This window comes from Rhipicephalus microplus, chromosome 10 (genome assembly GCF_043290135.1).
Source record: "Rhipicephalus microplus isolate Deutch F79 chromosome 10, USDA_Rmic, whole genome shotgun sequence".
NCBI classification, from domain to species: Eukaryota; Metazoa; Arthropoda; class Arachnida; order Ixodida; family Ixodidae; genus Rhipicephalus; species Rhipicephalus microplus.
In genome coordinates, this window is record NC_134709.1 from 42,966,743 (window position 1) to 42,994,577 (window position 27,835).

At 51.4% G+C, this 27,835-nt stretch overlaps 1 protein-coding gene and 1 long non-coding RNA gene across 4 annotated transcripts in view; one reads left to right on the top strand and one right to left on the bottom strand.

Moving 5' to 3' along the window:
- The window catches only part of LOC142774702 (uncharacterized), a 341,818-nt gene that overhangs the window by 127,000 nt on the left and 186,983 nt on the right, over positions 1–27,835 (top strand). The gene's annotated exons all lie outside the window — the stretch shown is intronic.
- The window catches only part of LOC142774701 (uncharacterized), a 237,424-nt gene continuing 211,804 nt past the window's right edge, over positions 2,216–27,835 (bottom strand). For 2 of the 3 annotated variants that reach the window (XM_075875561.1, XM_075875560.1), the window contains exon 2: positions 2,216–11,575. In XM_075875561.1, the coding sequence (XP_075731676.1) occupies positions 6,712–11,151 (4,440 nt within the window). In that variant the 5' untranslated portion in view covers positions 11,152–11,575 and the 3' untranslated portion in view covers positions 2,216–6,711. Of the gene's footprint in view, positions 11,576–16,896; positions 18,243–27,835 lie in introns of those variants that run through there. The other variant, XM_075875559.1, reaches the window with a different exon arrangement.

Here is a 27,835-nt window from a genome sequence, read left to right on the forward strand (position 1 = left end):
CTAAAGGCACGTAGACGCTTTGATCACCATTTGGCCGCGGTCCGTGTGAATTGCTATCCTACTCCGCTTTACTTATTATTTCGTTCTGTTACGTCTCTGAATTTTTGTGTAGGACTTTCTCTCTCCCTTTTTTTTTTTGTTGCTTAAGGGAGAATAGCGAGCGCAAGTAGATTAGAAAACGCAATGTAAGAGGGAGGTCAATAGCTACGCGGTGCAGCTCTGCGTCTGGCATTTTATTTTGTTTTTTTGTGTGAAATTCGAGTTTTACGTTTTCTCCCACTGTCGCACCGATTTGCTTTCTTTTTTTTTTCATCTTTCCCGATTCCTTTTTTTTTAGAACCCCACTCCTAATGCCCGGTCGAGAGGCTTTCCCCGCCGCGCTCAAATCACCGAAGTATATATTTTACAGCGGACGGGGGCGGCCCAGCGGGGCCAGGCGGGAGCTCTTTTCACGTACAACCTGGCGCAATTTGAAGTGTTTATAGTTTTCTGGCAGTTTTCGTCATTTCCTCTTTCTTTCTCTGCTCTCGGCGTACCTGTTTCCGCATCTGTGTCTGCTGCTCACTATAGTGCTTTTCTTCCCTGCGAACGTCCGACCACCCCTGCCCCCCCCCCTCCTATTACCCTCTCCTCCTCCTCCTACTAGTAATACTCGCTGCACCGTACATTCCCTGTGCAAACTGGCTATCGTGCTATCGGCAGAGCTTCGGTTCTTTTGTTAAAAGTGCATCGACAGAGAGAGAGAGAGAGACGCGAATTAGGTCCGCTCGCAGGTTGCGTGCGTGACGGGAGGGGGGCATATAGAATTCAAAGAAGGTAAATAAATTAGAAAAAAAATGGAGGCGGGGAGGAGGAGGAGAGTTTGGAGGTGTAGCGTATAGTGGAGCAGCTCGGCGCGCGTGTGCTGCGTAAATTACACCGACGTCGCTCTTCGGCTTGTCTTCATCAAAAGAGAGGCAGGGACTATTACTAAGGGGCCCTTTTGAGTCGCCCGAATGAAACGGGGATCTAAAGAAAAACATAGAACAACTCGAGGCGGCGGCTCTGAAAAAGGCCCCTTCCATGACGCTCACATTACTGGGCTTCTCTACTCTCTCTCTCTCTCTCTCTCTCTCTCTCTCTCTCTCTCTCTCTCTCTCTCTCTCTCTCTCTCTCTCTCTCTCTCTCTCCATTTTTGTTTTATTTGTTTTTGCTTTTTTTTCGTTTAGCTAGAACTTTTCGTCGAGTTTGTTTCGACTGTACTGTATACACTTTGATTCGTTCGATCATTACTTTACTACTTTCTGAGAGGCATGGTGGAGACAGAACTCACTGTCAGCGCATCGGACAATCTCTGGACGCATGACTTCGCCAGTGAGGGCTATAGTCGCTGGATCATCATCGAGTTTCTACTGTGTTCGACTGGCGACCCGAGGTTCGCGGGATCGAATCCCCGCCGAGGGGACCGCATGATGGAAACACGATGCTGGACTCTACTGTGCTCACATCAAGGTGCCCCATTTCCGGAGCCCTCCACTATAGACGGCGTCTCTCATAGTCATATGGTGGTTTCGGGACGTTAACACTCCACATATCAATCAATCGCATCTGCGCGTTATAAAACCCTATAGGTGGTCAAAATGTCTGCAGTTATCTAATACGGTGATTTCTATATTCATATATTGCTGTTCTGGGACGTAGAACTCTACTAGTTAGTATAATTACTATTATTACCGAATGCGCAGGTTTACACCGACAGAAGGAGGAGCGTAGAAATTTGTTGTGCGTATCTCCTTTGTCTACGTGTAGCCTCGCGCTATGAACCTAGGTTTTTTTTTTAACCACGTCCTCCATTCTCCATATTGTCCTGCATCGTCTCAGTGCTGCTTTCGGCGCTGTCGAATTACGTTGTTGGGGAGGCAATCACATCGCCTTTGGCAAGACTTTTCAAGACACTTAGTGCGCACCCAAAATACCCACGTACGAGCGGTTTCGTAACCATACTTGAATCGCATGCACCAATCGTCTTCGGCCTCCTTTTATTTTTCGAATGAGTTAATTCCGAAGAACTTCTCTTCGTCTTCGTCACAGGCTCTTGTGACGTTGGTGACAACTCGGAGCATTTTGATTGGTCTATACAAAAACAAGAAAGTGATGCAGAAGGACACTGCAAACTGCACCTGACATGAGTGCGTAGTCGGCTTTATAGAGAGACTCGAATTTCATTGTTCTATTTCCCCCCCACCCAAGTAGGTTAAAATCAGACAGACTCAGTGATCCGTCTTCGTCGAGAGGTCTTATATTCTTGAGTGACAAACCGAGGCCGGTTTGAAAGGTCTATAGAAAAGCATAGTCCTTTTTTTTTTGTTTCCTTATTTTTAGCTTACCGGCTGACATTTCGAGGCTGCAAACGTTTACTTTAGAAATGTCGCCAGAGACAGAAGAGCTTGAGGCATAGAAACCCCAAAGCAGATTCGCAGCATTACCGTCAATAGCGCGAACTAAAAATGTCTTATAATTCCCATAGATACGCAGTGGTTGCTATAGTTCTTGGATTGCGCGTAATACTTCTTTAAAATGATCATGTCACCGTTCGATTGGATCGTTCGGTTAGTAGACTACAAAGAAATTCGTTAAGGGAAATTCACGGTTCCACTCCCTCCCGAAAACCCACGCTCACCGCTGTTAAATTTCTTTCTAGATGCCATTTTGATTCATATGTAACACATGTACGCCCGCACGGGGCGAAACGCGCGTAAGAAGCCCAGGAGTCGTGTGTGTGCATTTCTCTCTCAAACGTCGCGAACAGCCTTGTGGACAGGCGTTGGAATGATTCAGTTTAGGAACAAACAGATCGTCATGACATTAGTGCGTCAAGAGACAGACTAGCTCACGGGTTAATAAGAAAGCAACAGTGAAAGTAACTATATATCAGACTGAGAAGGCGTACTTGTAGTCAACCATTCCGAGTTCATATAGGCACCGGTAAAAGGCGTACGGAAGCAAATCTATCGGCGAAATACGTAACGAAAAAAAAAAAATCCTCGGCGGATTCGGCATTCAGGTATAGTCGGGAGAGGGTGATGTGCAGAGATGGGATCGTCGTGCGACGGGGCATACAAACGCACAACGCTAGACAGGCAGCGGTACAATCCATCATACACAACATGCGAACAAAACAGGTTCAGTCTCGAATCCAGAACACGGTCACATAAATACGCAAAACAGTGTCGTCGCCAATCGCCGTGCACGGTCTCAGGGCAGCCACCATCACACACACACTCTGTCTATCTGCCGGCACGTCGAGAGACGTGATTAATGACGAACGTCGACGATCGGGTTTTTACAGATATATGCCGACTGGCGTCATCCTATCGAGGAATATCATTTCCTGAATTTTCTTCTGCCGAAATTCTTTTTTTTTTCTCCCTCATCTGTCGACAATTGTGACCTTGAGCTAACCGCCTCAACTGGGTAGGATCAGCGACACGTGACTGTGATGACGTCGCTATGAACGTCACTGTTGTGACGTCACACCGAAAGGAAGCTGTCACTGAGTTAAACATTTTGAAAACGAAAAGCCCATCACCGGTAACGTTTTACAAACGCTATACTTAGACCAGGCTTCTGTTACTTTCAGTTCAGGCTTCTGTTACTTCTTGTACTCATCTTGTCGAGCCTTTTGCATTGCTATATCTACACGTAATTTAACGGTGAAATTTGCTATTGGCAAGTTAAAATTTCCAAAGCAAGTTCGCAGGCAATGCGCAGTGTTTCTGAGCTTAACCGGAACTGCACTAACTGCATGCGCCCTCTTACTAAAGCATTCGACGAGATCATCTATATAAAGAAACACTAGAGAAGGAAATGGCCATCAGGTCAGCGGCTTTATATATAAATACGGATTCGCACATTTCTAAAGGCGATTTAGATTTGACAACGTTATCTTATCTCTCCCTTGTTCTAAAGATACTTCACTATCTCACCTCTATCGACCAGTCAGAAAGGGGGCAGACAAGAGAAATACTCTGTTCGACTAGCTTACGCTCGCAGCTTTCTTCCTCCTTTTTTTCAGCACGTCCTCAGATATGACGTGCTCGCGCTTTCGGCGTTATTGCACTTCGCACTAGAGCCTTTTATATATACCACATACGCACTGAGGCTTTCCTCCTTCTTTATCTCGGCTTACATTAGACTGACGTGAATGCTACCAGATAAACCGCCACTGCAAGTGCTCGTCGGCATTCTTTTGCTTTCCGGGATTGACCGAGTCCTCAAAGACGACTCCCGCGAGGCGGCTGAGGAGCTTGGCATCTCAGTCCCCACGTGGGAGCTGCCCGCAACACAGTGATCTGTGTTTTGGAGGAACAAATAAAAGTTTATCCAATCCAATCCAATCAAAGACGACTGCCGAGACGTGCGAGCGAAGCTCTGCAAGAGGTCGATGCCCTGTATAGTGTAAAACGAGAAATTAAAAAAAAACGGTAAAAGAAACTGTAAAACGAAGCGACTCTTGATACGCCGCCCGTAACAACAGAGTTCGCATTTTCTTTTGATTTGTGGCCTGCTCAACGGCCTGTTATCACAATGCGACTGTAGAGAGAACGTTTTGATTCTGGACGCGTCGCCTTCGGAGGCGACACGGGGTACAAGGGCATCGATTCGACCCGGGCAGCGCATTCGCTCGCACACGTCTTCACTTCGCTTTCCAAAATTTTTCGGTACACTCTGGATGACCTCTCGACCTTCGGCGCGCGCGAATCCGAGGTTCCAAAAACGCTTGCGCACCGTGACGGTGTTGTGCTTTGCGTTACGCTTAACGCAGTCACCTGAAATTTTGAAGCAGGCCCCTGTGGAGCGCTGGCGATCTGGTAAGTTTCGGAGAGCAATGCGTAAGGGGAATCGCTTGTTAAGAATCACCTTAAGGAATCAGCTTTTGTTTTTTCTGCGTTTCGCGTTATCGACTTGAATTGCTGGATTTCATTTCCAAGGACGTTTAAACTCAATCGACGGAAATGGCGCGTGCGACTGCGCCTCGAATCGTAGCGACGCCTTGGGATCGACACAATGCCGCCTGTGCCGTGCCGGTCCCAGTACAAGTCGAACTACGAGCCGCCTTTGCGGAACCTCGGAGTTGCGTCGCCGGTCGGCTCATTTCGAGAATGAAAAGAAACAAAGCCCACAACGGGCACTTGCACGGCGCAGCGCATGTACCATATTTGCGGTCATCCAACAGCATATAAGACATGCGAACTTCACTCGCCGAGTGATGGAACGGGCAGAGACTGACTGACCTTGTCAAAGTCGCCGCAAGCACATCCGACGCACAAGAGGGGGAGGGTTCAAGGACAGAAAACAGAACAGAAAAGGAACGCAAAAATCAAACGGGCGCGCCGATTAATCCCTGGTCGTCTTTAGGAAATGACGTAGGCCGGCCGGCTTTGTCGTCGGAGGCCCGCGTTGACAACGTGGCACTGTGGGACGACGGCGCACTCTCGAAGGAAGGAGGGACAGCTGGCAGGATCTGAGGTGGCGGCGACCGTCTCTGCTGTTGCTGGACACAAGACGATGACGCTCTCTGATGCCCGGGCCATCACTTGGTCGACGGTCCGTTTTGTACACTCGGGGCGCGGCGACTCACTCGCTGCCGAGGACGACTGGTCGACGAAGGAACGAGGGACGTCCACGTGAAAGAAGACGAAGCGAGATGGCTACGTACGGACACGCGGTGGATCGCACAGACGCACTGCGGTAAGAACGTCGGGGCACCTCCGAAGTGGAACACCTATCTTCTGGAGGCACACACACACAAAAAAAGAATCACACACACAAACACACCTCCTGCACTGGCGCAGCGAGTACCACGGAAGCAGTAGTAGTAGTAGTTCCGAAACATAAAAAAAAAGATACGGAACGCGCAGACATAGGAAGTGTCCCACACCACTGTTTGCAGCGAAGAAGGAGGTCCGACGCGTCACCAGCCTAACAACCCCGTTGTTGTAGTTTAATCTTGCATCCCTGTCGGCGGGGCGGGGCCGATGGCGCGACGGCCAGTCTTCTTCCGTCTTGTACAGGCTGCGAACGGCTCACCCGCGTAAGGGACACGGGACGACAAAGTTCACGTGGAGCGCGCACACACACGGGAAACTGCGACGAAGGCGCTGGCAGCGGTAGTGTGGCGCTGCCGCTGCGGATCACTTGCTTTTGTGGCTGCTGTTGCTGCAGGTGTAGCTGATATGCTGTGTTCGGCCCTCCCAAGCGAGACATTGGGAGGGCCTGAGGTCGGTGCCTGCCAGGCTTGCTGCTGCTTTCCCATTGTTTTTCTTTACTTCGTGGAGAGCGACGACGCGAGGCCTTGTCTAGGGGCGACGGAAATTGCACGTATCTTCAAAAGGAGGGAGGAAAATGCCGTCTTCGTTTTGCGTGTGGTTGTTGTACACCAATACATGGCTGCCTCTCCGGTGTAGTTCTTTCGCGGTTGCCGCGGGCAGTCTTCCGGGCGGCGTGTGTCTTGTCTGTCTTGTGTCCTTCGTGTTGTGTGTGACTCGTGGACCCGTCGCGAGGCTCGCTTCGAAGAGCTTGCGGCCGACACGCGCGCACCCGTCGCCGCGAAGGAGCGAAACTACTGCGATGACGTCTCTTCGAAGTGTCCGCGTGCCGTGCTTCCCTCGTCGTTGCGGGAGGAGGGTTACAAGTCTTCGGGCGCTTGCCTTGCCGCATGGCGGGCCCGGCTCAAGCGGGCGTCAGCGTGAATGCCACGGTCATGGGTTGGGACACCTTCTGGCAGACGGGCAGGTATACGAGAGACGGCACGAACGTGTCGTTCTTGGCGTCCTCCGATTCAGGCTGCGCTATTAGGAACGGTTGCATGATGAAGGTGCCGGCCGAGGGCGGGCTCTGCGGCATGGCGTACGTCATGGGCAGCTGGCCCGCCGTCTTGGTGGGCGTCGGCGTCCTAGTGGGCTTGCCTTCGTCGTCGGTCGCACTCGCCGCGGCGGGAACCGGGACATCTGGCTGGCTGCCGACGCCCTTCTCTTCGGCCGCCTCCTCCTGGTGCTGCTTCATGATATGTATCTTGAGGATGTTCCATGCCCTGGTGGCGAAGCCGCAGACGCGACAACGGAACGGCCGTCCACTCTTGATCGGCCTCTTGGCGTCGTGCGCCGTGTAGATGTGGTTGAGGCAGAGCTCCCGCGATCGGAACTTTCGGTTGCACTTGCTGCAGCGGTAGCGCTTCAGCTTGGACGGCTGCTGCGAGGCGGGAAGCGGAGCCGAGGATGCCCTGGCGGGGTCCGCCGAGGACAGGTCTTGAGGTTGCTCCTGGGACGTCTTGGGCAGTCTGACTGAGGCGGCGGCACTGGCGAGGCTGGCCGAGGCGAGACCCGCTGCGCGGTGGTTGAGGAGGTGACGCTGCAGCGAGTGGTTGTAACGGTAGGCTCGGTGGCAGATGCGGCATACGAAGCGCTTCTCGCCTTCCAGATTGACTCCCGTGTGCCTCTTTTCGTGCGCGTAGAGGTTGGAAAGCCATCGCGTAGAATAGACGCAGTAGGAGCAGTGGTAAATGCGGGTGCTGCCGCTGCCGCCCAGGGTGGACGCAAGGCCGGGCCGCTTGAAGAGGTGCGCGGCCCTGTCGGCAGGGTGCGGCGGAGCGGCGCCGTTCAGCTTCACCGTATCTTGGGCCACGGCAGCCAGGGATTCCGAGGCAGCGGATGCCGGCGAGGAGTTCATCAGGCCAAGCTCCTCACTCGTGGTGCGGTGGTCTTTGATGAGGTGAATCTGAAGGGCCACCTTGTCCGGGAAGCCCTGTCCGCAAATGATGCACAGCTTCGCTGCGCCCGGAGGAACGCTGTCCATGCGGCTGTAGACGTTCTCCTTGAGCATGTCGCTGTGGTCGTTCACCATGTGCGTCTTGAGCCACTTGATGCTCTTGAAGCGCCTGTCACACAGCGGGCACACCTCTGTGTAGTGGTTGAAGCTTCGGCTACCGCCGTCGCTGACTTCGCCAGGCTGGAAGGAGGTTGGCAGCTCCCCCCTGTCCGCACTGCTGCCTCCCGCTGAGCTGTGGTTAGAGTTCTCCTTGGCCGGGTCCTCGATGATGCCATGCGTGTTCTGCTTGTGAACCTTTAGGAAATACTTGCTGCACAGCTCCTTCTGGCATATTTCACAGGTAACGCCACCGATCACGCTGTTGCGGGCCGCCTCGGCAGGATGTTCGTCTAGGTTTATGCCGTGCATCTTCAACATGTGGGTCTTCATGAAGTACTTGTTGCACAGCTCCTTATTGCAGATGTTGCAGTAGTTGCGCCCCGTCACCGAGCTCCTGGCCTTGTCAGTCGTCGGCACCGATGACATCGCCATGGACAAGAGCGGCGGTGGCGGCACTGGAACCAACGGGCCGCTGACCTTGCTGGCTGCGTTCTTGGCTTGGCCGGCGTCGTCTTTCTTCACAGCCGAGGACACGTCACAGTCCATGTTGATGCCGTGGATGTTTTGCTTGTGTGTCTTGAGAAAATACTTGCTGCAGAACTCCTTCTGGCATATCTCGCAGAAAGCCTCCGAGTCGAACACAGGCGACGGAAAGGCGACCGCCGAGAACGGCGGCGGTGGAAGGTCTCCGGGACCCCTTTGCTGCTGCGTCGCGGAGGCGCTCGCGGGCGATGAGGAGCCCGGTGCCAGACTGCTGCCGTCCTCGTTGAGGAGAACGCCGTGTTCGTTCATCATGTGCGCCCGTAGGAAGTACTTGTTGTCGAACTCGGTTCGGCACACGTTGCAGACGACCTTGTTCTCGTTGGCGATCGAGGCCGTCAGGTCGCGTATCATGCTCTGCAGCTTCTGCAAGTCCTGGCTCGCCGCGTCTTCCGTATGGCAAGAAGCACCACCGCCGGACGCTTCCGGCTGCCTGTCCAACCGCATGGCATCGTTGCGCGGCATGGGAACCAACGCCCTACTCTGGATGTTGCTGCCACCGCCGATGGGCGACGGCGGCTTGGACTCCTCGTCCTCTTCCTTCACGTATGGAACATTGTGGGTGTAGAACTTGTGCATCTTCAGCAGGTACTGGCTGGAGAAGGGCCTGTTACAGATCTCGCAGGTCAGGTCCGCTGTCGGCTCGAACTCACTGGCGAAGGTGGACTTTAAAACTGCGGATTCCGGACTGGTCCCGCCTCCCGCTGTTCTTGAGGGAGTCGTCAAGTTCTCGGGTGTATCTTGAGGAGTCGACATGCTTGCGGCGGCGCCAGTGGGCGGTGCCATGGAAACTGCTGGCGGCATCAGATGATGGGACATGGAGTGCTGATGAAGCGGCGGGCCCAGTGGCGGGTTCCCCTTTGGCGCATCCGTTGCTGGGATGCCATGCTTGTTCTGCTTGTGGGTGCGGAGGAAGTATTTGTTGCAGAACTCCTTGCAGCAAATCTCGCAGAATGCCTCCGCGTTGATGACGCCCATCTCTCGAAGCTTCTCCGGCGTGAACACGGTGGTGGAACCGCTCTCGGTGCTTGAAGAAGAGTTCTGGTTGAAGAACGCCGGAAGCGACTTCGGGTCTCCGCCAACGGAAGAACTGACGATTGGTGAGTTGCTAGACGCCGACGTCACCATAGTTCCCGTCGGTGGCGTGAGACTCGGCATGCTGAAGCGACCATTGACGCCCGGATACAGGCTCGAGAAGTCCATGCGGAAAGGGTCGGAAGGCGACTGCTGCTGCTGATGTTGCTGCTGCTGCTGCTGCTGCTCAGGAGGCATCGAGCAACCATTCTTGTCGTTAATAGGGCCCGATGTCGCGCCCACCGGGTCTGTGGAGGTGACACCTGTTGGAGAAGTGCTCATCTTTCGTTCGGCAGAGTTATCAGCGGAGCTGCTTTGCTGCGGTTGCTGCTGCTGTTGATGTGGTTGTTGCAGCTGTTGCTGTTGTTGCTGCTGAGTAGCCGGGTCCACAATGCCGTGGATTTTCTGCTTGTGCTTCTTCAGGAAGTATTTGTTACAAAACTCCTTCTGGCATATCTCACAGAAAGACTCCATATTGATGATACCTTGGCGGCCAGCCATGCTCGGATCAGACATGGGTCCCTGCAGCATCAATTGCATGGACGGTGCCCCACTCAGTCCCGGCGGAAAGAAGCCCGGTGCGTACGGGGAGCTGACCAGGGACTCGACCGAGTAGATACCGTGCTTGTTTGCTTTGTGAGTCTTGAGGAAGTACTTGTTGCAGAATTCTTTGTTGCACAGCTCGCAGAAGGCTTCTGGGTTGAATATGCGCATGTTGCCCGAGGGCGCTGAACTCCCATTCGGAATGGGCGTTGACGCACTCTGTCCCTGCTGTTGAAGCACTGGAAACAGGAACGGCGCCATTGGGTTCGGGAACATGCCAAGGGGAACGGGCAGGCTGCCGGGCTTGACTTCGTTGCCGCTCTGTGAGATCGGGATGAGGGGCGGCATCGCTGGGAACGGGAACGGATGATTCTTGGCGAACTCTGCTGTCTCGCTGACCGTCGGCTTCCGGTCCAGGAACGGCGGCGGGTTTTGCATGTCCAGCGAGCTTGTCGAGCCAGAGTTCTTGTCCCCAGCGGCGGCGGCAGCCGCGGCCGCGGCAGCGGCGAACGCTCGGTTGTAGCTCGCTTGTTGTTGAAGCTGCTTCTCGAGGAGCTTCTGCACGTGCTCTTCCTCGATGTGTAGCCGGAGTTGGTCGTCGGTGGCGAAACCGGCGTTGCAGTGGTGGCAGCGCAGCGGGCCCGACGCCATTTCCGGGGGCTCTCCGTTGAAGTCATCCCTGCGGCGACGCTTGCTAGTCTCGAGGTTGAGAACGCCCGCGTCGACGACCGTGTCGTCGCTCCGTGCAGCGGGACTGGTTGCCGAGGGCGGGACGTCTTCGGCACATTCTTCGTCATCGGTGGCCGTCCCGACTGGGTCTGTTGCCGCTATGACGGCCAGGTCATCGGGGCCCTCATGAAGGAGCACGGGCGACGTGTGGTAGCGGACGGGGTTGCTCTGCTTGCGCCGTTTCTTGGCTCGTGGCTCGTCTGCTCCCGTTCGTCCCGGGTCTGTTTGGTAGGCGAGCGGGTCCTCGTCGCCAGACCCGCCGGCGACGTCGGCGTGGCAAGGCGCGGCCGGTGGCGACATATCTCTCGGCGGTGGGGACATTCCCGCCGTCCCGTCGGCCGGGTAGCAGTCAAGGTTCATGGGTTGCAAGGCGGCGGCTGCGACTGGCGGGCCTTCGCAGTCCCTTGTCGTTTGTTTCGTTCTGGTACGTCCTTCTCGCGGTTATGGTGTGCTTGTTTTGCGGACGACACGACCCAGCCACGACCCTATAGCGGTCGCGTGTCGGTTTGGAGTGCGCTCTCCGCTCGGATGGCCGCCGCGGCACTGACTACATGGCGGTCACGAGCGGCCTCTCTGGCTCCGGGCGGATCGAGTGCGGCACATCTTGGCTCCCTCCCTGTCTTCGAGTTGACTTGTGTGTGCTCGCGTTGTCGCTCTCTGTGTGTTGTGGTGCAGTTGTAGTTCTTCGACTTCGTAGTTTTCGTGTAGTTTCTTGTTTGTTTACGGGTGCTGCGAGCCTGGCTTGTGGTTGTGTGTTCTCGCTCCCTCTCCCGTTCTTGCTGGCCTGCGCAGAACACAATAAATGCGCACTGTGACTTCTCAGAACTTGGACAGGCACTTAGGACACAACAGCCCTGAAACAAGTAGAGTAAGAACACTAACGAAACAGTATACCAACATGATTATGTTCATGACAGATCTGCAGATGTTTTTTCGTTTCACAAACCTAACCATGTCGTAATTATTCGTATCAAAGATTCGAGTACACAGAAATATGCAGCACAGCGCAGGTGAAGGATTGCTTAGACAGCAAGCGATATCCCAGTTTTTTCTATAAAGTGTCATGTGCAGACTGCAGCTGCAATTGTATCAGAAAAAAAGGACACTTTATCAGGAGATTACAGGAACAACACCGGCACGTGGGCAACAAGAAAGCATCAAACACCTTGGCTGAGCACGCAGATAATCGCGGTAAGCACGCCGACGAAGGCTAACCAGCTTTTTTTTCTGTACGGTGTTCTTTCCTCCTTGATTTCTTTCTTTTTATTTTCGTTCCCTTATTACTCTATGTTTCTGTTTCTCGTTTGACCCCTTTAATTCAATTTTTTATGCGTGATTTTTGCCGGCGTCACACCAAGTGATAACAGCATACCAAAACCCGGACTCTATAGAGTGCCCTGTTTTTAATATAATTAAAGAACTCGAAGAAGAAAATGAAGAAGGATTCTGTTTGTCGCGAGCACGCACTCAATATGGTATAGCTGGGCAGCGTTACGTCAAGCGGCGACGACAGCATACAGTCACAGCATACGACAGCTCTGTCTAGTAAAGTGCCCCACATATAAAGTTGAAGAAGCGCGTCGAATTCGCGATAAATCAGCCCACATCCCGCTTTTCTGAAGCTGTTAGTGTGGCCCCCTTAATTTACGTCATTTAAGCTACTAACACCAGCGGGCAACGTGCCAACCATGCTAAAGATGACCAAGGTAAGGACTAGAACCTGCAACCTAAACTACTGATGTGGAAAAGACAAATTATAGTCTAGAGTTCGACCGAAAACCGACTGGCGATGGGTACACATTTCTTCTAATGAACGAACACTAGACAGCGTTTCAACAAAAAGCGAAATTACGACGTTTGGAGACCACTCGAGTGTCTAATTTTCGTTGAAACTCTAGCGAGTGCTTGTTCATTCGAAGAAAAGAGCAGACAAAGTGTACCCCGGAACAAAGCATCAAATAGCTCTGCTTCTGTCTTAATTAATGAGAGTTTAAACTTTAATTACCGAATTTCATTTCAAAACAACCGGTTCTCGGTCCATTCTCCAGTGTGGGTATCAGCATGAGTCACAGTTTCTAGGGTCCACTCTACTCTTCTTTACTGCTCATCACTTCAATTAATCTATAGAGTTCGGCTGTAGAATGAACGGGTCAATATACGCATATGTTGCTGGCCAATTAGGGTAGGTTGCACGAACATATGACGATGATTAGCAGCATCCATTTGACAAGGCTCGCGCGGAACGCGCAGCACAGTCACAGCGAAAGCTGGAAGAGTGGCCTTTCGGAGCCTTTTTAAAAACGTTACTCTATGTGTAACTGCTACAAGCACACTTACTTGCAGGGTACCCACTACCCCATAAATCCTCGTAATATTTGTGTAGCAGGGAGGCATTCGCTATGCCATACTTCGTCAGTCTTCGGCGAAGCGTGGTACCTGCTACACACTTGAAATGAGCTTTGTGCATCTTTTTATATGCTGAGAAGAATCATACGATGAAGAATCATACGATGAAGAATCATGCCCGAAGCTGATGCAGTGGGTTGAATCATTTGGCGACCCACTCGTTGCGCAATTCGCATTGTGTGATTGCCTGGTTGCTCTCTAGCAGTTCTAAAAACGCTTTATTACGCATAATTAACGCTATTCCTTTTCCCGACATCAAGCCCGTCTAAGGCCAGTTTGCAACGGAGATTCCAGCACCGGCGCGGCTCTGTTGTGGAATACTCGGCTGGCACGCGGGGGACCCAGGTTCGAATCCCGTTGTGCCCTTGACGCGCTTTATTTAGTTTTCTTACGGACACCGTAGGTTATGGACACCGGCGGCGGCGGCGCACAACGACACACGCGACTCCTGTTTGTGATCTGACAACTTTTTCGGTAAAACGGGGCGGCGACAGCAACCGCCTGACAAGAAGTAAACACCTAGGCCGCTACATATCATTATATTTACATAATGAGTTGGGGTTTGTTCTCCTGCACCCCATCATGCCTGCAGTGGGACGCCGTGCTCTGTCCAATTAAGTTTGTAAATGCGAAATCCAAAGGGCTCGTCAGCGGAGAAATCCGGCGTTATCGCGAAGACGGGCGGTGCCAATACTCTTGCTATGTGAAATACAGATGTAATTATGCCAGTGGTTCAGGAGTGCACGTGAAAGTAAACTAGTAGGTAGTGCTATTGATTTGTGGGGTTTAACGTCCCAAAACCACCATATGATTATGAGAGACGCCGTAGTGGAGGGCTCCGGAAATTTCAACCACCTGGGGTTCTTTAACGTGCACCCAAATCTGAGTACACGGGCCTACAACATTTCCGCCTCCATCGGAAATGCAGAGTATAGGTAGTGCCAAGCGAATCAACGCATATTAAAGTGAACCAAGAATAAAACAAGCGAGTTAAATGTGACTCAGAAATCAATCGACTTCAGTGTCCGTCAGCGAATGAATAAAGCGATTCAGGTGGACATCAAGAGTGAATCAAGTGTCTTCAATGTGCATCAACCGGGTGCATGTGAACACAGTAAAGTAAATAAACTGAATTGTGAATTAACTGTAATTCAACGTAAATTAACGTCAATAGAGAGTGGCCCGTGTAAGACTGCTTCGCAGAGCATAGGCTTTCGTTTGCGGTCGCCTCAGCGTTAGCTAATGGCGATCCGGTGATTCTTTCTTCATGCAAGTTGGCGTCCGTTTAAAGTGACGGCCATTCTATTCGCACTATTACGTCATTCCGAATGTCCTCATGCGTGAACACTCGTCGAATTCGACTGCGCCGAAATATACAGCCCAACTCTGCCCAAGAAGTTCGTCCTTCGGTCTGTTCTACGGTACAGTCCAAACCTCTCAGGCAGTGGGGAGAGGAACCCGCTCAACCAGACACAATAAAGCGGGCTCTTGATCTTCCGATCTCTACATCCAACAGCCGTCTCAAGGCATTGGGTGTGATTAATTCATACCAAGAGCTGAAGGAAGCCCATCTTTTAAACCAGTACACACGGCTAGCCCAAACCAACTCTGGCCAACGCCTGCTTGCACGTCTGCACATAAGACATGATTTCGAACAACAGGAACGGGTCAAAGTGCCAGAACTGTGGCGCACAGCCCTTCTGGTCCGACCTCTACCCACTAAAATGGACAGAGATGAACACACAGCGCGACGTGACGCACGCGCTCGGGCGCTGGAACGACAATTTGGACAGAAGCCAGGTGTGTACTACGTGGACGTTGCTGGCCCCACCTCCAAGGGGTGGTACACGGCGGCTGCTATTCACGAGGGCACACAGGTGGATGGGCTAACCTTTAGGGCGTATTCTGTAACACAGGCTGAGGAGGTCGCCATTGCCCTTGCGGCCTCTCACAGTAATTCCCGATATATTATCACGGATTCGCGCCGAGCGTGTCGTAATTATACAGCCGGGTACATATCACCGTTAGCCGAGACAATACTGCGCAACTGCATAAGAGACACGGACCCTCATCCGAAACGCATTATATGGACACCGGGCCATCAGGGATTGCGGGGAAATGAGGCTGCAGATGCGGCTGCCCGAGCGCTCATTTCCGGGCTACCTTCGTCAATGCCGATGGAGACCGATGAGGAGGGTTACCCTCTCCTCCGATATAAGGAAATTCTTTATTATTATCGGGAAAGTCATCGCCGCTACCCTCCCCCCGCACGGGGGTTGAAGAAAGCAGAGGAGCGCATTTTGCTTCGCCTCCAGACGAATACATTGCTATGTCCTGCCATAGTCAAACATTTCGACCCTACGGTCACAGGACAGTGCCAGCACTGTGGGGAGGTGGCAGACACCTACCACATGGTGTGGGCCTGCCAAGCTAACGCAGCCATTACTCCTAACCCAAACCCTAGGCGAGAGGACTGGGAGGCGGCCCTGCTCGGCTGCTCAGACCTTCAGGCCCAGCAGGCCTTGGTCCAGAGAGCCAAGACGGCGGCTTTAACCAATGGGGTCCCGGAATAGAGACTCCACCTAGTCTGTAGGGGCCTCTACAGAGGTCCTACACCTCTCTTTTGTAAATAAATGTTTTTCACCACCACCACCATCAACCAGACACTCCTTGTAGGAGACGCCAGAAGGGTAGTTGCCTCTTCCGTTGAGCGGTGGCGCTGCAGCCTTGCACGGTGATATATTGCTATTAGGGCTATAGTTAACACTCTCTTATTGGACAGCTAGCACCTGACGTCACGGAAGCATGTTTTCGACATACCGGAACTTTAACATGGCGGTTTTGATGAGCTCATAATCAGCGTGCCGTCAACCTCGCTTCAATGTGATGACGACGCGACCGAAACGATATTAGCCTCTTCACGAATAATGAAGGGGTCTGTACGCGTAGTATTGATACCAGTAAACGTCACATCACAAAATGACGTCCAATCACGATGGTACGCCAACGGGGCGGTTTCGGTGACGTCAGAGCACGTTGCCTGTCGGCTGTTTGAGAAATAAAACTATGCAATGCACATAAACAGAGGACATGGACAAATAAGTTTGATGTGTTTTTTTTTTCATCTCGCCGAAGACACTCGCTGTACAATATGTAATGGCGTTAGTCTGCAGGTTACCTACGAACACCTTAATGTAGACTTGACCAAAATGCTCGTCTACACACTTCTTACTGAATGAAGAACAGAACAGGTTTGTGCGCACTTCGTCAAGCCTAAGACAGGTGTGCGTGGAAGCCCGTCTCGGAAAACTTTGTATTGATGAACGTGCTGTTTTATGGCACTCATTTCAGTGAGCCAGCGTATATGTCTGCATAGAAACACTCTATTCAACTGCTAATTTCATGTACTGTAGAATACGCGAGGCCAAGTTTGGCGACGACAGAACACGCTATGTAGTAACTCCGCTGAATCGTGCATTCAATCTTCCGAGCGTACGATTAAACCTCGTCTTCATAAATAGGTCGCAGTGCAGCTTACATCGTAATGTTGAGATTACCAGTGCATTTGGAAACTAAAGTAGTCGTTCGGCGATTATGTCAGCGTTCATTTCAAACAATAAGGAAATCTCGCGAGTGCAACGCGACTCTTCCCCGATAATGTGGGGTGGGTCGCTGCAGGGTTGTTGTTTTCTCACTTACTGTGCGAATGCCTCGCGCCCAGTACAAGGAAGCATGAAATCGCGGCGTCGGTGTCAGTGGCTCTCGTGTCGCATAACGACGGCCCGTAGGTGGCGACGCTCTTGCTGGACGGTGAAGACTCGCGACACGACTCGCTCCATGACAACCTCCGATGACGAGCAACAACGAAAGCGACGCACCACAGGCACCCAGCTAGCACAAGCGGATGGACCGACCGAATCGAAAGGTCGAAACACTGGCACTAGCGTCACGGGCCTCGTATCGGAGACACTGTCGGAACACATTTTCGTCTCACACCGCCGTGTGCCGATGCGCCAGGACGGTGGTTATCCGTTCCATGAACTTGATTCGGTGGATCTCTTCGGATATCCCGTAGTGGTTTAGCGACGACGTCCCACTCGAGATGGCCGTGTGTCCGAGGAAGCAGAGGTCTTCACGATCATCGAACGGGGACGAAGTGCCGAGCGTGCGCAGCGAAGAAACAAAAAAATGAGGCAGCGGCGCGCGCGTTTCTCACACGGCACGCACACACATACACACACGCGCAACACGGGTAGTGGGGCGCCCGGCCACACACTCGGCAGCGGCGGCAGCCGTATCGCGTTGTTTTAACACGCCGCCGCTCTCGCAGCGACAGCGCTCTTGAAAGCGGGGCCTGCCGATCTGTCGCCTTTCGCGCGGCGCGTCGCTTTTCCAGATGGGGGGTGGAGTCTAGCGCTACACGGGCGGAGGATGCACGACCGAGGAGGTGGAGCGGCGGCTGGAATGGCTGGCTGCCGTTGTCGAAAAAAAAAAAATGTAGGAGAGGAAGGCCACGCGCGCTAGCTAAAGCGCGTAAGCTAGCGGCAGCAGCGAGGCTAGACACAAACGCGCGCACGCGCGCGTCGTTCGTTTGTCGGAAGACTCTCTCCGTTGTCTTCCTCCCCCCACTTCTTGTAGCGGATGTCGGAAGATGCGGAGCGTCCAGCACACACACCCACGTAGTACAGCAGCTGGGAAGGGTTGCGCCTTTCGTTCACAGATACGTCACACTGCGTCCCATCAACGCGGATCTCCGCGCAGTAAGCACCCGGCGACGAGTAACCCGCGTAGTCGGGTTCCGGTGTAGTTCCATCGACACGTTCACATCCACCGGAGTGTTGCACGGTACGTCCGAAAGACTGTCACAGGTGCAGCGTTGGTGACGATCCTGTGCTGGTGGCTACCGCCGGTCAGAACAAGCGACTTGGACAAACAAACGCGCGCTCCGTGAATGGAGGAGGCGCCACGCGCGTACACGGCTTCGATGTCGAAGCTCGCCGCAAGCGGCGAGGAACTGGGAGAGTACGACGTGTAGGGCCGCTGCCGCCGCCAGCGCGAGCGAGTGAACATGCGCCCGTCGAAGCAAGCGAGCACGCGACATCAGTAATGGCACCCGCTCTCCTCCTCCTCCTCCGTCGTTCTTTTTCCCACCCTTCTCTCTTTTTACGTAGTGAGACGCACGTAACCGGCGGCTCTTCTTTCCACGTACACCGTCCTCACCCAACGCGTCGTCCGTCCCTTCTTTCTCTCTGCCTCTCTGTTTATTTCTCTTTTATATTCAAGTTTCCTCCTCGTTCATTTCTCTGTCCTCTCGCGTCTTTCTCTCTCGCCTCATCGGAGTTTCCTTCTCTGTACGGCCTCCGTTTTTACGAATCGGCATTTTGAAGAGAGCAGAGGGAAAAAAAAAATACTAATAATAAGCGACGTGATGTGTGCGTGGGGGCAAGGAAATGGGAGTTGGGGGGGCTTTGACGAGCGATGCGTGGTGCGTATATACTGCCGAATATGGAGAGAGGGAGAAAAGAGAGGAGCCTGTGAAGGAGAAAAAGCGGAAACCAAGAAAAACGTATATGTTATATAGCGCTCGCAAACAAAAAAATAAAACGCGCCCGTCGGTCTGTCCGTGGTCTGCTGCGAGAACCGACGAACGAATAAATCAGAGGGCGAACTGAACGAATGACTGGATGTGGAAGGGGAAGGTTAGCCGAGTTTGCTGGACGTTGGATGGCGTGCTTGTGTTTGTGTGTTTGGTTTTTTTTTCTTCGTCATTGAACGACGTTTTCTTTTTTTTTTCGCTGCTACCCCTTTGAGCGTTGTTGTGTGCTTCTTTTCCAAACCATTCCCAACCTTAACCAACAGTTTTGTCTTTTTTTATGACCTCCTCACGGCGAACCGCGTTCTTCTCTCCTTCCCTTCATCCTCCTCTCCAGCCTCAAATCCAACCCCACACCCCCGTTCTTATGTATACACAAATTTCTCCCCCCTTTGGCATATTGCGCGCGACTCTTTTAGATGCTTACCGAACTGTAAGCTCCCAGCTTGTTCCTTCGCTTTCACGGACCCACGGATGTGCGGTACGTTTCGGCCAAACAAGAACCTTCGTAAGCCTTTCCCCTCGTCTGCTGCCCCTTTTCATCCGTTCATTCCTTCTTTCACGTGGGGGAGGAATAAAGAAGCCCGTTTTTTTTTTTCTCCAGAAATTGGAAGCAATGGCGACGAGAAAGCGGATATTTATTTTACCGGGAAAGAAAAACCCCACTCCATGCACCCACGCGTGCGTCTTGCCCGTGACCACGATCGCGTGCGAAACTCCCCAAGTTCGCGTGCGCCCGTAAAAAAAACAAACAGGATTCCAGCGTAAACATGAGCAACAAGCACCGATCGGATCATTATGTTCCTCTTTCGTAGATTATCAACCCGAGGATCTCCGGAATAAATCTTCGACGGGGTTCGTTTTTGTTTACGAGATCCGCCCATACGTATACGTACTTTGCAGCGAATTAGGTTCTCGAGGGGGAAAAAAAAAGGAGTGGGGGTGTAGCGCGGGAAACTTCTAATTAATGCGATTTAGGTAGCGTAGTTTTCAAAGTAACCGGGTAGGAAGTTTCGTGAAGCTACATTTACCTGGGCACTGATTCGGCACTCGATAAGCAAAGCGTTACGACGATGCCTGAATCTTTGAGAGCACTGATGTAAAGGGCACCGAGGTAAGCGCACACTTGAAGTGAACAGCATTCGTACAATGTCACGCTATGTCTTCGGTTTTTCAGCGAGTCTTTGCTACAGGAGGCAAAATTGAGACCCTTTTTCCTTTGAAGAGGCTCGTTTATATCTTAACTATAACATAGCACTTGACCCGGCGAGGAAAATAAGTGACGCACAAAGTGCCGAGCTTGCTTTGTCCCTCGTGTCGAGCACCGATTTAAAATTATCATGAAAGCCTACCATTTGAACAAGTCCAACTTGTCTTCTTCAGGTTCATTTCGCTACGGACTTATAGCGTGACGTAAACTTCACCACACGCTGCTTCGCGAAATTTAAGAAACGCCAGATGGGCAGTAAATCCTCTGACATGATGCGAACCCGCGACCTTCTTGACCAACGGTCGCCGCTAACTCAGCTGCGCCAGTTAGGTTAACGTCGCCGCGGTAGAGTGTGCGCGAAATCAACGCTAAGAGACGTTCTGTATTGTGATGACCATAGCACACGCCCTTCAGTAGGACTTCGCGATGGATTCCAGTTCCGCATCATGATGACTAGTCTGACTTGACTTCGCCTTGGTCGGCGTAGTTTACTCGCGAGGCCGGCTTTATACGCAGCGACGCTATAGCGAAGCCGTCAAGAGGTTCAGCTCGAAAGCCCCAGGGCCAGACAGACGAAGCCACCACCGCCAGCCTCCCTAACAAACGAGCCGGCCACAGCCGAGACAAGCCGCAGGGTGGCACGCTGGATTTTTTTCTTTCTTCGTTCTTTTCCTGCCCCCTTGTTTCGTATAGCCTCAAGTTTCCGGCGTGCCAGAAGGAAGGCTGTACACCGCTCGCTTCTCATGGCGTGCCCGTCAAACCAACAGTAATCCATATATCATACGCCGCCGGGCCCACAGGACGGGCCGCGCTCCCATAGCCGCCGCCTTTGTTTTCACAGAGCCTCCAAAACAGATGCAGCGGAACGACGGGGAAGTGGACGAGAGGCGGATGAATGGAAGGACGGTCATAAATGTGGACAGAAAAGAAGGGGCTAGGAAGAGAAAAAAAAAAGCAATCAAATACGCGGAAACAAAAACGCAACCAACCCGAGACCGCACAGAAGAACCAGTCGTCATTAACACGTGAATTTGGTTTTCAAGGCGACAGCCTTAGATGCATCATCTAACTCTGTCGGCGTCGGTGGCGTCGATAAGGGTGGCGCAAAATATTGTTATCGCGGTGTAACTTGACCGTGTGACGTCACAACGACGCCAAAGAGCTCCGATATTGATGACGTGATTATGACGTGACATGATAGCGTCATTATAAGGCATCTTTGCTTGGTCAAAGGTGTGACGATCACGAAGGCAGTGCAAAGCCAGCTAAGATGCAGAAAGCTTGCAGTGCCTCGGATCACTGAGCCGTGAAGTGCAGGATACTTTTGGAGAGAGGCTTGGAAATGATCAATACATCGACTGAGAAAAAGAAGGCTGTCGCCTTGAGGCCGTGCTAAGCAAATACATGATGGAATCTGTGATTTTTAAAGAAGTACCAACACTTGAGTACAACACTGTTGTGCTTGCAATGTGGCACACCTGTGATGACTTGTAGTGTGTCTTGGTGATGACCGAATGAGACGTCATAGCGTAACGTCACTAATTATGGCGATCCATGACGTCATACGGGAGCATAGTCGCATGGTTATTCACTGCGCCGTTCGTGTTTTGCATTAGCGGTCACTTTACGCACTTGGGGAGCCATCCAAGGCTCCCGACTAAATAAATAGCACATGGTAGTGCGAAGTACCCTTCGGAACTGAGACCGCGTTAGGTAATGACAGAAGAGCAAGAGTCTAGTGAAAGGGGCATGGCCTTCCTATCTTCCACAGCCAAAGCAAGTCCCTTGACATTCGGCGTGAAGGTACTAGAAGGGTTCGGCAAAGGGCAAGGGTAGAGGAGTTAGTCGAACAAGGCGGTAGCATTATGCGGCCGAGTAAAGCGTCCGCTGAGTATAGGCCGTATATATAGACGCGTTAAGCTAACGCTCCGGGGACGGATACTTCCCGTGCGTAGCCGGCATTTAGCGTGGCTTAGCCGAGGTTAATCCAAGGAGCGATCGTCTTAACTTTGCCGCCTGCACTGGGGGGCTTCCTTGTCTTCGGGCTCAATGGGGCGCTGGGCGAAGGCCTTATAGTAAAATTAGATGTCACACCGGGGCGATGCCTCTCTGAAAGACGTCTTTATGCTGCACCCATTGCCTGTGAGGACGACGATGGCGTAATTTTTCCTGGCGTCCTAAAGAAGGGGCGAAGTGGGCCAGGTCAGTTTTCTTACTGGGCTACGGCTGCACTGGTAGTGACACGTTGCGGCGGTCTGCCGAACTGCAATCCTGCCGTCCGCGTCGTAGGATAACGCTTATAGTTGTACATTGCCGTTAAAGCGCTTCTTTTCAGTGATGTCACGTGCATTTGTGCAGCTGTCGCTCCCGACGTATACTATCAGATGAAAGAGACAATGTCGCCACCTTTATTATTATTATTATTATTATTATTATTATTATTATTATTATTATTATTATTATTATTATTATTATTCCTAGAAGGCGAGCAAAGTTTCGCCTCACTCTGTGACAAGGTATCGAAGCTCGAGTTGCCAGGAGTGAACGTAGAAAAGTAAAAGTATAAACAGCAGGACAACCAGAAGAACCAAAGTACAGAATTCACAAATCGTTGCTTTCGTAAGATTGCTTGTAGAAAAAAAACGAAATACCCTGAAGTTACGACGTCATGAATATACCTAAAAATTGTGACGACACCAACATAAAGTATTTATGGCGTCAGGTCACACGATGACATCATCACATGACGTCGTCACCGATCACGAAGGCAACGTTTTCGATCTCGAAGGCCGTGCAAAACCACATTACACTTGCAGAAAGGGCGGCAGAAGAAGATGGCTTGCTCGTTCGAAGCATCTTGGGCGAATGCGAAAGGAAACCTGCGAGTTTTCCTATCGTAGGAGCCTTTTCTGTGAATGCGGGCCTGTATTCCAAATGTGAGACAAAGGGTTGGACGAGAAGGTCCGGAACGGAGAGGCGAAAGGAATTTCAGACATCCCCTTCCAAATCTGTTCTCCGGCGTATTTCCACCCGCCGACATGCGCCCGCCAGAAACCGCCGTCCGTCGCGTATGCGACTTCACACAAACTTCATTCCGGCTTCTTTTCTCTATAGCGTTTCGACCGCCGAACGACCAACCGGCCGGTCTGTGTGTGTTAGTGCGTGATGTATGCAAACGCGCGGCTCGTCTGGCGTTTACACAGACGGTCGAAATGCCTGCGTGTGTGCGTCTGTAAGCGCATGCGCCGCGTATTCCAAGCGAGCGGCAGACGGACTCGTACCGAAAAAAAAAAAAATGCTGCACTGAGAAGGGAACCGCCGGTCGGCAAAGCGTCTGTTTAAAATCCGGTTTGAGGGTGAGGAGTCGGGTGGGGGGGTAGTGCAGAAGAAGTGGTGTGGCATTGGGATGCGTTTGGAGAGATTGCGGGAGGGGGGGGGGGGGTGTCCGGGTGAAACAAAAGCCTTGTATTCTTCGCGCTCCTTCAAAGCATCCCCCACACCCCCTTCCTGTCTATGCGTTCTTTGCCCCATAAAGAACTCTGAATATGGTGGGGTGAAGAATGAGGTGGAGGAGAGGTTTGAGAGAGAAGAAGAAGAATGCGAAGAAAACGTTAAGGCGGTGAGATATGAAAAAAAAAAGAGAGAAAGGAAAAAATTCAGGGAGGGCATCGGGGATTGAGCCCGGCGCGTTATGGCTGCGAAGATGGCACGTGGCGGCCTGCTCAAAGGTGGCGACTGCCGAAGAAGCCCCCGAAGGCGTTCCAATCAAAGTGAGGAACTGTGGCTGCTGCCTGGCGCGCGGTAATTTGGCAGTGTTTTTTTTTTTTTTTTTACGGCATCGCACATGGTTCGCCCGCAGGCGAGACGAGGAGCTGCAGCAGGAATCGGGCACATCGAAGAATCCTTTGGTATATGTATGACGAATCTATACAGTCTATATAGTGATCAGTCTATATAGCGATGAGTGTATAGTCCTTGCCGAGGAGCACTAGTAAGCCCTTATAGTCAGATAGTGATGTGTCTATATAGAGGTGAAAAGATATAGAGATGTGTATTGTGTAGTCTTTGCTGAAGAGCACTGATGAGTCTGTACACAGAGAGGTCTATATTGCGAATATTGCATGGTGCTTGCGGAAGAGCAGAGATGAGTCTATATAGTAATGTAGCGATGCTTCTGTAATAGAACGTGCATAGCCTGCACGAATGTTGAAACTGTCTAATATCAGAGGCCTTGGACATAAGGAGTGTCACAGTTTCACAGCCGCTCAGCGCGAATTCACCTGCAGTCGGAAGGCGTGTCTGCAGTCAGGGCTGCAGGGCGTACAGCGAACGAAGCACTTGTGCTAAGTGCGCAGCGCGAATTTTTACGGAAATTCCTCTTTTATAATTTTATCTGAAATTTAATACATTCGCGAAATCAGAGCTGATCGCCTCTGCGCGTATGTATGCTTGGGTAAGGAAGGAAGAAGCGTTTCCAAAAAGCAGTTCGTCGGAGCTTGCTTCGCCGCATCACGAGGCTTTGTGAGGGGAAGCCCGCGCTTCTGTCATTCCATAATTGTTTTCATCATACGCACAATATGTGCTAATCTGTATATCTATGTGACCTGATATATTATGGTATTACCTGATACGAAAATTTGTATATGATAATCTGTACGCAAGTGTCTCGGAATAATGAAATATCATGTCCCCATGAAACAGTTCATCACTGTGTTTGAGCTAAAGGCATTGCAGTTTAGAGGCACATTATTACTCTGATTGGTTGATACGTGGGGTTTAACATCCCAAAACCACCATATGATTATGAGAGACGCCGTAGTGGAGGACTCCGGAAATTTCGGCCACCTGGAGTTCTTTAACGTGCAACCAAATCTGAGCGCACCGGCCTACAGCATTTTCGCCTCCTTCGAAAATGCAGCCGCCACAACCGGGATGCAACCCCCGAGACCTGTGGGTCAGCAGCCGAGTACCTAAGCCGGTAGACCACCACGGCGGGGCGCAGATTATCACTCAGCAGCGCCGTTCACCCTATTGTTGGTAAAGTGTTGGTAAAGAAACTAGCTGCAAGCTAATAAGTATGCATATCTGCAAGAAAAAATGTATTACTGTGTTGTTGTTGTTACCTCAGAGCTGACCTGTACACTTTTTTATGTTGCACATTGTATTGGACCGTCCACTAGCCACTTTAGGCTATCGGTCCAAATAATCCCTGTAATTGCATATATCTATTTATGAAAATAAAGCTTCATTGATTGATTGATTGATTGATTGAAAGTGTAATCAACTTTCTCGGGTTGTTAATATATAACACGACAGTAGCATCGTGATAACTTTGTTGTGGTAACAATAGGCACTACGTATCGAGAAAAATCAACCAATCAAACAATACAGCACGTTCATGAAGCGGCACTGGATACGCAGTACCATAGTCACTGAAATTTCCATTATGCAACCACCCGTTTCACACGGCTTTGTAGCAACTTTCGCACCACTTTTCTTACTAGATGCTCTAATACTACGTACCTGCCGCGGGAAAAAACAAATTCGCACCGCCAACTGAAAAAGTCATATTCAACCGTAATTCGCATACGAATTACGGTTGAATATTATCTTTAAGATATATCTTTAAGGCGAAATCGTGAAGTGCGTCAGGAGACGCTGGCCTTGGAAAGCATGCAATGCGGTGTAAAAGCTTGCGTGAGCTTATTAAAAATCAGATAATAACGATTGGAACCGAACGAAGGGAATCGAAATCAGTCAATCATTCTATCACAACGAGTGCTCGAAACCATAATCGAAAAATACGGATTTTCTTCCCCTCACCCTTTTCCCCAGCACAGGGTAGCCGGGTGGTCTAAGAACTGGCTAACCTCCCTGTCCTTCCGCTTAAGCTTTCCTCCTCCACCTCCTACGGTGCAGTGATCATGTCACGCAAGTAGTGGTGTTGACAAATGCATATCGCGTGGCAGAAACTTAGAGAGAGAGAGAGAGAGAGAGAGAGATAAATGCAATGCGGAAAAAATAGCAGGTCAAATGGAACAAAAATACCCGATTCGATACCCTATAATGGGTAAAGGTAAACAACAGAAGCGTAGGGTCGTACGTGATATCGCACCTCCTGAATTGCGTAGCGAGCAGGTGGGTGGTTGAAAGCCGCGAATTCATTGCAAAGGCATGAGTTGCTATTCATCACTATCATCATCAGCCACGGCATCAACAAGGACTTTAATTTCGAAAGCGTGGTATGTTGTACAAAAAGTCACGGGGCTCATCAATCTCCGATTAAGATGATAGTACGAACTCAGTGTCCCTTGTTCATTGCGTAAGCCGTCTTCTTTGTCTTCTCATTCCTTTGTATTGATCCTCTCACCGGCCCTGAGGACGTTTTCAGCACCTAATGTGGCTTTACATAGCCTCCGCGATTAAATGCATTGCAGGGTTTTTGCACCTTATGTGATTTCGCTTCGCCTCCGTGATCGGTCAACCTACGACCAAGCGATAATGTCACGTAATGATTTCATCACGTGGCGCCATGTCAGATGGCGCCGCATCTTCTGGCGATCTGTGACGTCACGATTACGTTGCGTGGCGACGTCGTCGCGTATATTTTTGCATCACTCACGTAGACGCCGATGCTGCCGGCCAATTTTCGCGTTTAATGGGATAATCTAAGGCTTTCACCCTAATAATGGACTTCGCGTGTCTGCCTCGGTGGATCGATGGCTGGGATGCTCGGCTGCTGGCCCGAAGGTAGTGGGTTCGATCCCGGCCGTGCCGTTCGCATTTCGATGGAGGCGATATAGTAGTGGCCCGTGTACTGGTGTGCAATTTCAGTTGCACGTTAAAGAACACCCAAGTGGTGGAAATTCGCGGAGTCATCCACTGGGGCGTCTCTGATGATCATATGGTGGCTTTGGAACGTAAACTCCCACATAATGTCATTATTATACCTGATAACGAACCTCACCTTTAAGTCGTCTTAGCCGAATGCATATAAAGGTGTGATTTATTTGTGTTTTCTTTTTCTCGAGACGCAAGGAGTGAAAAAGAAGTAACCCCCTCAAAACGGCGATTCCGTCTTCGATTTCGTATTCGTTACAGCATCCTGTACAGTACGGACTCGCAAGGTGCGTTGCCGGGACGGTCCGCTTGTTCCACGTCTCTTCTTGGCCGACCGTGCGTGCAGCAGGCAGCCAGTCACGCGGTGGGCGCGCTTGTAAATACAGATGGATCGACAGGCAGGCAGACAAGGTGGGGCATAACAAACCCGTAGAGATCGGGTCCCGTGACCGACACCGCCAACCGAAGGAGGAGAGAGAGAATAAGCCGAGGGGGAGAGTCAACCCGGTAGCTACGAATGTGAGAGAGTGAGAGAGAGTTCGTGTTTCGAGTGTGGCGCGCAGACGGCGCCTCAAACTGCAGAGGTTATTGAGATTGAGAAAGATGCCGAGTTTGGAATGATAATTGCGACGGCACGTTGAACCGAAGAGCAAAAAGATGATGACGAGGATGGAAATAAAAAAAAAAACGAGAGGAGAAGCGGGCATCGCCAGAAGCGAAGAATAAGAAGGTGCTGTTGCCGCTGGTAGTTGGGAATCACGCGGAGTGACTGGTCTCCCTTCCTCTCCGGTTGAGGTCGACGTAAGCGGCTACGACGGAAACCTTCAACCTGCAAGGCGAGCGGGAAAGGTGGGGGGGAGGGCTGTGGGAGGCGGTTATCAAAGAAAACCGAGAATAACCGGAGAGGGGAAAGGAAACGACGAGACTCAAATTTTGAGTCGTTTTTTTGGCGATGTGCGCGGATCTGCGACATTTCATGCCTCTCTACCTGGGAT